The sequence below is a fragment of the Uranotaenia lowii genome, chromosome 3 (assembly GCF_029784155.1).
Source record: "Uranotaenia lowii strain MFRU-FL chromosome 3, ASM2978415v1, whole genome shotgun sequence".
In the NCBI taxonomy this organism is placed as follows: domain Eukaryota; kingdom Metazoa; phylum Arthropoda; class Insecta; order Diptera; family Culicidae; genus Uranotaenia; species Uranotaenia lowii.
The window spans coordinates 362,723,337-362,735,805 of NC_073693.1; the positions used below are offsets into that span (position 1 = coordinate 362,723,337).

The 12,469-nt window shown below is 34.9% G+C and overlaps 1 protein-coding gene across 1 annotated transcript in view; it reads left to right on the forward strand.

Moving 5' to 3' along the window:
- The first annotated feature begins 243 nt into the window (after positions 1 to 243).
- Positions 244 to 12,469, forward strand: part of LOC129755091 (sodium-coupled monocarboxylate transporter 1-like) — a 33,846-nt gene continuing 21,620 nt past the window's right edge. Inside the window, exon 1 of the mRNA XM_055751423.1 lies at positions 244 to 755. Coding sequence (XP_055607398.1) covers positions 538 to 755 — 218 coding nt within the window. The 5' untranslated portion in view covers positions 244 to 537. The remainder of the gene's footprint in view (positions 756 to 12,469) is intronic.

Sequence of the window (12,469 nt, forward strand, 5' to 3'; positions counted from 1 at the left end):
TTATGAATGGAGGGTACATGAAAGAATATGGAAAGGTGAGGGTGGGTTAAAATTTGTGTCCGAAAAAAACCCCTAGCCTCGTTTTTCGAAGGGGTTGGGCTCGGGGGAATTTCTTCGCGCACACTTTTTTTTCCTGTGCTCAACTGTCAACTCAACTGCGCGGCCGGATTTGTTCGTCTGTAGGAACGTGATGTTCTGGGGAAATAACTAGACGTAATTTTGCATTGCTTTAATGCATTGTTATCTTTTATCAATCCGGTCAGTTGAGCGTCGGATCTTCTTGGCTGCAGAACGAACGAAATCTTCGTCGCGGGTCGCGGGATCCATTGTTCTCCTGTCGTGATCGGAGGAGTTTTTTTTTGTGAAACGTGTGCATACTTTAAGGGGATAATAGCTGATTGATTTTTTGTGATCGGAGTTTGATAAATCAGCACATAAAGCTCCCGGTGTGGGAGATAAGTGGGGCAGAAGGGTTTTGTGAAGAAGTTCAAGAGTGCTGTTCATTGAGGATCGTGCAGTTTATGAAAGAGCGCAAAAATGACGGGTTTAAGTGTTGACGATGTGAAGATTTCTCTGCAAAAGTTTGGGCTGTACGATTATGTGGTGTTTGTGCTTATGTTGGCCAGTTGTGCCATGATTGGGGTGTATTTTGGGTTTATAAAGAAGAAAGCCAAAAAAGGGGATGGTGAGGCGGATTACCTTGTTGGTGGAAGGCAGATGAGTGTTATTCCCGTTTCGCTGTCACTGATTGCCAGGTAATATGTTTTGAAATTTAAAAAAAAAAATAGGGAGTTTTAACAAGATGGGATATGCATAAAATCTTCTTTAACACTAAACGTACCGGAGGGGGTCAAATGACATTTTTTGAACTTCAAATGACTGTAACTCCTATTTTCGCAATTTTTTCTTCATGACTATTTTTATTCACAAAATGCACAAATTTTTTTTATTCTTGTATATTTCGAATAACGTTTGAGGCAAATAAAATCTAGGTTTTATTCCAAAGCAAACAAAAGAAAAGTGAATTGTTGAAGTAAGGTACTTGAAATTTTAATTTTTTATCGGTTCCCATCGGCAGCGTTGAAAAGTTTATAGGTATATTCGAAAATAACTCGTAAAAATCGTTTTTGTTCCCAAAAACTAAAATTTTTAAAGTGTATTTTGAGTTTTCGCTTTAATTTTATTTAATTTAACAAAGAATGTGAACAAACCCGGACAAAATCCTTTGTGTCATCATAAGGCTTCAACTATTGCAAAGCAAACCACAAATGGAACTGGTACAAACTTTTCGAATCGTATCATGATCCCATGGGCTTGTGATATAGTTCAGTTGGAAAGTCAGTTGCTTCCTGAGCCGATGTCCGCGAGTTGAAGCCCAAGAGTAAACATTGAACACAGCTGTTCCGGATAAGTTTTTCAATAACTGTCCGCCAACTGCAAAGTTGATATAAAGTAGCGAATGCCACAAAGATGGTAAAACGACTATAATCGAAACAAAAAAAAAGGTAGCATGACCCCTGTGGTTTTTGTACGAATCGGGAAATCTTTTTTCTTAACGCTTGCAAGAAATGCCCCTTTATTTTCCAAAAGCCACAACACAATCCAAATACCACGTTGAAAATTAATAACTAATCGAAATATAATTGTGACTTTTCTTCATTGAAAAGGATTCCTCAATTCGATGTTCGCGATTCGATCACCACACATCGGTCACCTAATACGAAAAAAACTTCAACCAAAACATATTTTTGAATTAACAACTGCAGATTTTTTGAGCTATGAAATTCGCTTTTTCGGCAAAACTCGTGAGCTCTGTCAGAAGTTTTAAACCATTTCATGAAATAACTAATTTGAAATTTTGCACATTTTCTGAATGTAATATCAGATATATTATTTAATGGGGAAAGGGAATTTTTATGAACATCTCGAGAATTTATCTTTAAAATGGAACGAAAATTTTCAGTATTTGTATTTGAGTACAAATTGTATTTTCTATGATTATTTGAAGCTTCTTCATTCGTTCACTGGGGTGAGGGAAAGGGGAAAGGGAGCTCAATTCAATTTTTGGCTTATCTCGAGAAATTATCGAGCGTTCAAATCCGGAAGGGGGAAGTATTCTGGTACAAAAAATATTTCTTTGAAGATTTGGTTCCCTCGCGGGATAGGGAGGGACAAGGAGGTGTCCATAAGGGTGTGCTAAAATTGCATTATATCTGGGAATCTGGGGGCTCACCCTCTAAATGGGAGATAAGGGTGTGGAGAACAATATTTTGTATGGGGCCGATTAAAAAAATCATGTTTAGAAGTTCCGCTAAGGTGATCTTTGAAAAAAAAAACCACTTTCAAAAAGTTTGATTTCAAATAAATTCTGGGTCCAAAAAGTTTATCCGTTTTATCCGGGTTTGCCCGGATATTTAACACTTAATTCAATAACAGGCCGGCCCGGCCCGGTTGCCCGGATTTCATTGAAAAATGCCCGGATTTATTCTCTTTACTAGCTGATCCCATACGAATTCCGTTTCGCGTTCAACTTGGAATATGTCATGAACAGTTTGTATGATAGTCAATTGCCCAGCATTTTATAGATTAATAAATAATTGCAAAAATATTGGACGATCTCTATTTCTGTCGTCTGCTACTAAATTTGAAATCAGGAATCAGTTGACCGTGCCAAAAAACCCCCGTGTATAAATTTCGACTCGATCGTTGCATAACAACGCAATTATTGCCAAAAATTTAAACCCCTCTCCGATCTTTGATATCTGAAATCGATTGACCTTCCCTCAAAATTCCCATGTGCAAATTTTCAAAGCAATCTATTGCATAATAACGTCAATATTGCTAAAAACATTGAAAAATTAATTAATATGGACTACCCCTTTCTTCGACCCCTGGCAAAACATTTGATATCTGAAATCGATTGTCCGTCCCTGAAAACTACCATGTGCAAATTTTTATCACAATCCGATGTATAATAACGACGATATTGCAAAAATATTGAATGGTTAATATGGACGACCCCCTTTGTCGACCCCTTACTCTGAATTGCATACCTGAGATCTATTGCTCGTCCTTCAAAACTATTGTGTTCCAATTTTCATCTGAATCCGATGTATATTAAAGAAAACATCGCATTACAGTGAATAGTTTATATGGACGACCCTTTTGGCTGACCCCTGACTTTATTTTGGATAAATGAAATCAATTGTTAGTCCCTAATAACTCCCATGTGCAAAGTTTCATCCCAATTCGATGTACAAAACCCGATTTAATACACTTGACAGTGGATTGTAGCCTTTCTTACAGATTTTTTTATTATCAATGGATGCATATGCAAGACACAATACACATAATTCCTAATAAAAACCGGAAATCAAAATCATATTAAGAATACTGTTCAAAAAAAGTATACCTAGCATCCAGTTATCCTGGATATTGAGGGAATTATCTTCAAGCTCAGCACAAGCCAGGTGGTTTCGTCAAGAATCAGGACAACGCGAAGCTAAAAATCGGGATTTTCAGGACACCTCTTGATTTATGAAAATAATTGCAGCTCTGCTTAAATTGCATTAATGAAGGTACACTACAGGTGCTGTAAACGCCTTGATTTATGCAACAACAGTACGCAGCTTTTTGGCTGGCCTGCAGTTCATATTGAAAAAAAAAAAACACCATTTAAATATCATATGAACCGAAGATTACCCCCTGTTAATTTGGTTTAACTGTTTTATGATAGAATTATTAGATTCTCTCATAGTTTAAATACAAATTCGATTAAATTTGAGAGGTTTTCATAAAAATCAGGACAATTCAGGGCATTTTATGTACTAATTTTAAAAAATCAGGACAACTCGAGAGTTTAAAAAAAATTAGGACGGTCTCTTGAAAATCAGGACTAATCCTGATCAATCAGGACACCTGGCACCTCTAAGCACAAGAGAAACAACAACAACAACTGAACAATTGTAATGCACGTCAGAGGTGCCAGGTGTCTTAATTTTTCAGGATTTGTTCTGATTTTCGAGAGGCTGTCCCAATTTTCAAAAACTTTCGAATTATCCTGTTTTTAGAAATTTTGTCTTAATAATGTCCTGAGTTATCCTGATTTGTAAATTTTGTCCATTATGTCAATTTTGTCAGATTTGTTAACTTTGTCAAGATTGTCAATTTTGTAAAACTTGTCAATTTTGCCTATTTTGTCAATTTTGCCAATTGTGTCAATTTTTTCAATTTTGTCAATTTTATCAATTTTGCCAAATTTGTCAATTTTTAATTATGTCATTTTGGACAGTTTTTTTTCTGTTTCATCAATTTTGACAATATTTTTTGTCAAGTTTGTCAATTTTCTTAATAACAAATTAGACTCGACTATATTTAAATCATGTATTTTTGATATTAGTTTTCAACAACTTGTCAGGATACATGCTATTACTAGATGAATTGATCCCAGTATGACATTATTTTTTTCTAATAAGATTCTATTTTCCCTACACCCAGCATGAGATCAGCAGCGGTATCGACTATTTCAAAAGGACGTACGGCCAAATGTAAACAAATCGACTTGTCAGCTGGGTGAAAAAGTACCGTTTGAAGACCTACATTACAGCTCAATTTCTTCTTTTGACACTCCGAAATTTCCAAAAACCCCGCAAGGGGGGGATAAATAAAGTTTGAAATATTTTATGTTAATTCAGAAAAAAAAAAATTCGAAAGATTAAAAGATTAAAAATCAAATTTTGGAAGATGGGAGTTATTTCACCTTTTGTACTCTTAATTTTATTGATTTATTTCATGAAAAATTACTTCTTTTATAGATTTTCTAGATTTTGTTGCACACAAACTTTCGTGCAATTTATTCCAATTTATTTGTTGTTCCTATTATTTTTTTACTCCCCCCTCCCACCCTATCGCGATGTTCCAACAGGATTTGATTAGATGTTCTGAAATTTCAAACGCGTTTTTTTCGTTCCGAGCTAACTGCTAGTTTCGCCCTTATGAAATGCTACGCTAGGTATGTTTACATTTGGCGCGTTCGCCCTTTTCCAAATTTACTACAAAATTATCTGACAGATTCCCGCTTGCGTTCTAAAATTTTAGCACAAAACGTTCGCGGTTTGGGCACAGGCTAAAAGTTTGAGTCAATGCTACTAAATGGAGAAATTTGATGCGAATGATTCGGACGATGCACACCAACTCAATTTCTCTTATGCTGGATAGCATGACCACGAACGTACGACATAAGCTCGAGCGGTATGAGAGAAATTGAGATGGTGTGCTCCGCTCGCGTCCCTTATGTGGTTTCTCCTTCTAAGAGAAACCTTTGCTTGCGAATATAGCGTTGATGAAGTATCGTAGCCCGCCATCGCTGCAGAAGCATGCGATGTCGGATGTTACACCCATCGACCTTATGGTAATCCATATTGATGAATTTAGAATGGACATTCGGTTTCTATTACCGGAAACCGGTTCGGTTAAGCTGAGCTGGTGCCATTCAAAGATGTGTCAAACATGTCTGAAATTTGTCATTATTGAACTTTTCGAATTTGGCCAATCAGCGTTAAGTGACGGTTTGATAAAATTGTCATTGTTGATTTATGTGGCATTTTCGTCATTTTTGTGAATTTGCCAATTTGAGAATTCATTGAAGAAATTAAATAATTTGACTTATTTAAAAAAATGACAAATTTCACAGGTCATTTTTGTCAAATAAACAAATCATATTATTCATTTTGTCAATTATGTCAATTTTTTTAATTTGTTCTCAAATATGTCAATTTTGTCAATGGATTAATTTAAGTGCCTTTTGCATATTTTACGATAGGGGGAAATAACTATGCCATCTGTCGCGCATCTTCAAATAAATTTATTGCTGCTAAGAGATGGCGGTACAGTGACGAGCCTTATTTTTGGTCTGGTCGTAATTATTCAGAGTAAACAAAATATAAGAAAAATTTAAACGAAAAGTTGAGTCATAATAATCATAAAGGTCCGGTAAATATAATTGTATGTACTCAGGTACTTTCTTAATTCCAAATCAATGAAATTATAACACAAAAACAAAAGATTTGTCTTGTTTTTAAACTCTTTATCACCTTCTGATAAAACAGAATATCTAGTACTGCAAGTAGTACCAAACAGAGTGCGTATTTGCAAACCAAATTAAAACGACCGTTCAGTTGGGTGAAACTTCTAGAAGGAACCGAAAACGAAAATAAAAAGGGCAAATCTCGGAAATATCAGAAACTTACGGAAAAAATGCAGTTTTTTTATAATCAACGAACAATAAGTGAGCAATATTCTCGGAACAAAAAGTTTCTGATTGTTTTAATAGGTTTTGAAATTAACATATTCTTAAATCTCAAACATGTTTTTCTCGATCCGAGCCAACTGCTGGTTTCGCGCATATGAAATTTATGCGAGTCTTTTTTCTGGTCGTGAGGTTTGACAGTTCTCAGCGCTAGTAGTGACATCTCTCTGTAAAATAGTTTCTTACAACGGTCCATTGGCACAGTTTTTATTCTATTTCATCAATTTTGACAATATGTTTTGTTAATTTTGACAATATGTTTTGTCAATTTTTTCATTTTTTCGGTTTTGTCCATTTTTTTTTCAATTTTGTCCACTAAGTTAATTTTGTCGATTTGGCCAATTTTGTAAATGTTTTTAAATTTTGTAATTTTTGTTAATTTTGTCAATTTTGTTAATTTTGTCAAATTTGTATTTTTTTTCAATTATTTCAATTTTGTCATTTTTACACTTATGGCAACTTTGTCAATTTCGCCAATTGGCACAGTTTTTTTCAGGTTCATCAACATTGACAATATGTTTTGTTATTTTTTTTCAATTGTTTCAATTTTTTCAGTTTTGTCCACAAAGCCAATTTTGTTCACTAAGTCAATTTTGTCGAAAATCCAAAGGGGGAGATAAATAAAGTTTGAAATATTGAAATCAAATTTTGGAAGATGGGGTTCATTTCGCCGTTTTTCACTCTTTATTTTATTGATTTATTTGATGAAAAATTACTTAATTTATAGATTTTGTGCATTTTGTTGCACAGAAACTTTTGTACAATTTATTCCAATTTATTTGTTTCTCTCATTTTTTTTATTGCATCGCCCCCCCCCCCCCCCCCCCCTTCAACAGGATTTGATTAAATGTTCTGAAATTTCAAACGCGTTTTTCTCGTTCCGAGCTAACTGCTAGTTTCGCCCTTATGAAATGTAACGCTAGATTTGTTTACATTTGGCGCGTTTGCCCTTTTCCAAATTTACTACCAAATTATATGACAGATTCCCGCTTGCGTCGTAACCTTTCAAAAATTTTAGCACAAAACGATCGCGGTTTGGGCACAAGCTAAAAGTTTGAGTCAATGCTACTAAATGGAGAAATTTGAAGCGTATGATTCAGACGATGCACACCAACTCAATTTCTCTCACGCTCTCACGAACGCCATACACATAAGCTCGAGCGGTATGAGAGAAATTGAGATGGTGTGCTCCGCTCGCGTCCCTTATGTGGTTTCTCCTTCTAAGAGAAACCTCTATCGAAGCCCGACATCGCTGCAGAAAAATGCGGATGTCGGATGTAGGACCCATCGATTGGATATGTAAATTTCGGGGTCGTACCCCTTTATGAAAATCCATATTACCACAATATGATTTTGGAGGTTTGGCTCCAAATTTTTGAAACCGGTTCGGTTAAAACCGAACTGGTACAAAAGATAAAATTAAATTCAACACCAGAAATAATAATAATTTTTTCTACCCTTTCCTCCCGCTCATTATGTCGTCATCAAGACATCATGAGTGGGAGTAGAGCTTGTAACTCTTACCACTATACACAACGAGCGCCCATCGTGTATATGACGTCATGTATAATTTGACGTCATGTATACGATAATCTTGATTTTAGTGATTGCTGCTTGTGGCTAGCAAACCAAATTGATACGTTTTTTGGAGGGATGATTTGATGATAATTACTACGAAATTTTTTTTTTTCAAACTATTTTGTTTTTTTTTCTTTCTTTTATACATTGAAGAGGAAAAAAAATCAAATTTTTTAAGACAAAAATCATTTTTATTGTACTTCCCAGTTTCGCAAAAACGTAGTGACAAAGTTTATAAAAAAATCACACCAATACATACAAATACACTGACATCGTCTGAATTCGTCGAGCTGATTCGATAGGTACCTATAAAGGTATATCTAAGACCCATAATTAAGGATCTCCCAAATCGACCGATAACTATACCTTTCTGTAAGAAAGGCAAAAACGTCAATATCACTAAGATATTGAAAAGTGAATATGGACGACCCCTTTCGCCGGCCACTTAAACTGAATTTGATACCTCAAATCGATTGCACGTCACTCAAAACTATCGTGTTCAATTTTCATCTGAATCCGATGTATAACAACGTCAATATTGCAAAACAGCGAACAGTTAATATGGAGGACCCCTTTGGCTGACCCCTTACACTAAATTTGACAACTGAAATCAATTTCTCGTCTTTAAAAACACTCATGCGCAAATTTTCAACACAATCCGACGAAAACTAACGTCAATATTGCGAAAACAATATTTGTCTTGTATGGATGACCCCCTTCAGAAGGGGTCATCCGAAAATCTGTAAAAAAAATTTCTCAACATTCCTGGTTCAAATGAGCATCCATGCCAAATTTCAGACCTTTAGCTCTTAAGACGGCTGAGTTTATAGAGGACAAACAAACAAACAAACATACAAAAATTGCTTTTTATAAATGTACACAGATTCATAGACGCTTCCCATTTTAATGAATGAAGACTCTAATATTCAACAAATGTAACATACATATTATTAACAAAACCAATGCATGTTTTAGCGTTTTCATACCATTTGGCACACTGTTTTGATTTTTTACAAATTTGCCTGTATTTAAATACTTATCCCGCTTCAAAAAGGGGCTATTCTTGTAATTTTAAGGTTTAATTTACTGTATTGGAGATCCTTTCTATTGTTTTTCTAAACGGTGGCTCCTTCAACCTTGAAACCTTCAAGTAATGTTGAGACTCGAGACAATCTAGAAGCTAAGATGCCATGAAAAGAAGTTCGCTTTTGAATAATTTGAAATTGAATTAAAAAAAGCAGTACATTTTAGAAAAATTAAAAACACTGTGTGACTAGTGTTTATATAGACTTCCGGATACTCGTTTTATATATTTTTGAACTTATATTCACAAAAATTATAGGTTCTAAAAACAATTTAATTTTATACAAATTTACGGATTAAAAAAAAGAGTGATGTCATCAAGCACAGCCTACTCTTTCTTAATTTTTTTTTTCAGAACTTTCCTTATGTTGAAAAAAATATCAATTTACTTTTTCAATATCGATTTTGAAAAAAATTGCTCAATTTCAACATTCTTAAAATGCATAATTGTTGAAAATGAAAAGAAGCAGGTTATTACCAGAAATATTTCATTAGATCTGAACAGTTTTAATTGTGTATCGGTTAATATTTTGTTTGTGGTATCTTTGTATAGAAAATTCAAAATTGAGATTAGGTTTCTTTAAAAGAGAGCATTTTTTTTTTGTAGCGGCCCACCACACTCCCCCACACCAAAAAGCTCTATTGAGCCCCCTGGTAATGGACGCTACTGTTCTCAGCACGTCTGGCAGCACAAAATAACAAACAAAATAACTAATACGCGACGCGGGCAAAACATTACTCATGCTGAGAACTCAAAGTTTATAATCTAATGCGGGAAATGCGGCGATACATTAAACTAATTTACACTATGAATCTCAATGGAAAAAGATTTCCTTTTAAGAGATTCATGTTTGAGATAAAAACAAACTTAAATTTTTTTTAGAAGTAATACTAAAATTAATAGAATAAGTTATGACTAAAAATATTATACACAGGTTTTGAAGATTTTTTTCTCGCTCTTGTGCTTCTGTGGTATAGTTACAGATCACAGAATATAATTCGCAAAAAGTTGTTGAGTGTCTTGGTCTGAAATATAGGGGAGATGAGGGCATAACGAGCACCCAGAGCATAATGAGCACTCCTTTTTTCTACATAAGTACGTATTTTTTTAAACAAATTTTCATAAGGACTTGTTTCGTACTACCCATAGTATTAATTTTTTACCAAAAAAGAAATATCCTTTTCATCTTTACAGAAATATTAAATAATAACCACCTAGGTTCTCAAGTGACGAAAATATTATAATTTTTGAGCACCACCAAATAAGCTTTTATGACCTTTAAATCATCTTGATCTGAAATGTACGCACTGCAACATGATCTACACATTGTTTCTCAATTTTCAACATCATAAAATATTTGATTTTTCACTTTAATCAATTTTAAAACGCTTTTTTACTTTAATTTGTTCACTAGAGACGAGCAGAGCACTATCAATGAAGGCATAATGAGCATTATCTGCCGTATAATCGAGCAGCGAATTCAACTCGATGAAGTCAACTGAATAGTTAATAGAGCTACAGCTTGGCTTGTTTCGTCTGTCGATTTGGCCTATTGGTAAGGTGTCGGAGAGGTAATCAGTAGACTCGAGTTCGATTCCTGTTCAAGGGGATTTTTTTTGCACATACCATTCATGATTAGATTATTTTGTTATTGCTTTGTTTGACGAATCTACGCTTCACCGTTTAGTGCAATCATGATCATGAATGATAAATGAAAACAAAAATCACCTCGACCAGGAATCGAACTCGAGCCTACTAATTACCTCTCCGACATCTTACCAATAGGCCAAATCGTCAGACGAAACAAGCCAAGCTGTAGCTCTATTACTCAGTTGACTTCATCGAGTCGAATTTGCTGCTCCCCTAAGTTTGTAAAATTAAGGAATATAAAGAAGGGTCCAAAGATAATTGAAAATTATTTGTAGGGGAGATGGGGGCATAATGGCCATCTTAAGGAAAACGCTTATTTAACCATAGAGAACAGCTGTAATATGTGAATCACATCATTGTTTCGTGTTCAGACACTCAAATAGTCTATTGTCTAATTGGATGAAACTTGAAAAAGTAGATAAAAACGTTTAAAAATGCATTTTAAAAATTTTTGCCGAAAGCTGAAAACCAGTCACTGTAGAGGCATAATGAGAAACCCCCCGAGGCAGTATGAGCACCATTAATGAAGGCATAATGAGCGTTTTCTGCCGGGGATTCTAGCAGCAAATTCGACTCGATGAAGTCAACTGAGTAATAGAGCTACAGCTTGGCTTGTTTCGTCTGTCGATTTGGCCTATTGGTAAGGTGTCCGAGAGGTAATCAGTAGGCTCGAGTTCGATTCCTGGTCGAGGTGATTTTTGTTTTCATTTATCATTCATGATCATGATTGCACTAAACGGTGAGGCGTAGATTCATCAAACAAAGCAATAACAAAATAATCTAGGCCTGTTTGTAGAATTCAAAGAATTAACACATGCTCATACATTATGTTTCTGGTGTGTTGTTTGACGGATGATGCTTTGATGCTATAAGCCGTATAATGTAACAATAAAAAAAATCAATCATGAATGGTATGTGCAAAAAAAAATCCCCTCGAACAGGAATCGAACTCGAGTCTACTGATTACCTCTCCGACACCTTACCAATAGGCCAAATCGACAGACGAAACAAGCCAAGCTGTAGCTCTATTAACTATTCAGTTGACTTCATCGAGTTGAATTCGCTGCTAGATTATACGGCAGAAAATGCTCATTATGCCTTCATTGATAGTGCTCTGTTCGCCTCTACACAGCAAAAAAAATGTAAGGCTTGACGATGTAATTTAGGCGACGGACATGATTTTGGTTATTAATTTACATCCAATCGACGTACACAAAGCGAAAATGTCATCCAGTGTAATTTCACAACCCGCTATGTATTATTCTAGCAAAGTAGTCGCTTTTGATTTTTTTGACATTTAAAATATTTCTCATATTGAAAAGTTATAAACGGATTGTGAAGTTAAAAAGGATTCGTTTATCGGTAAGTACTACTAAAATTAATATTTTAGGTAAGCAAAATCTTTGTTATATTTAAATATCTTTTTTTTTTGTCATTTTCAGGGAATTTTAACCGATAACATGCCTGAAGAAAAAAGGTTCGATGTTTTCAAAACAACCAGATGCAAAGGTCAGTTTTAATGTAATCAATTCTTTATCCTAAAAGCGATTTGTGTCCAAATATTACTATTCCAGGAATAATCAGTGTACGACCTCAGTGATGCAGTTACAGTCCGAGGGTGATTACAAAAACTGGAGGCTCATTCGGAAAGGAAGCGTTTTATTCTAATTGTGAAAATATGAGCGCAGCTTCGTGTAACTTCTTACCATGGCATCTGAAGTAAATGGGTCCAATAGAAAAGCTTCCTCACCTTGCGATGGAGTTATTGTGCAAAATAGTGAAATAGTTTTAGTGCGGCAGGGAGTTGCAAAAAATTGTGACAAGGAAAAATGGCTAATTGCTAATTTAAA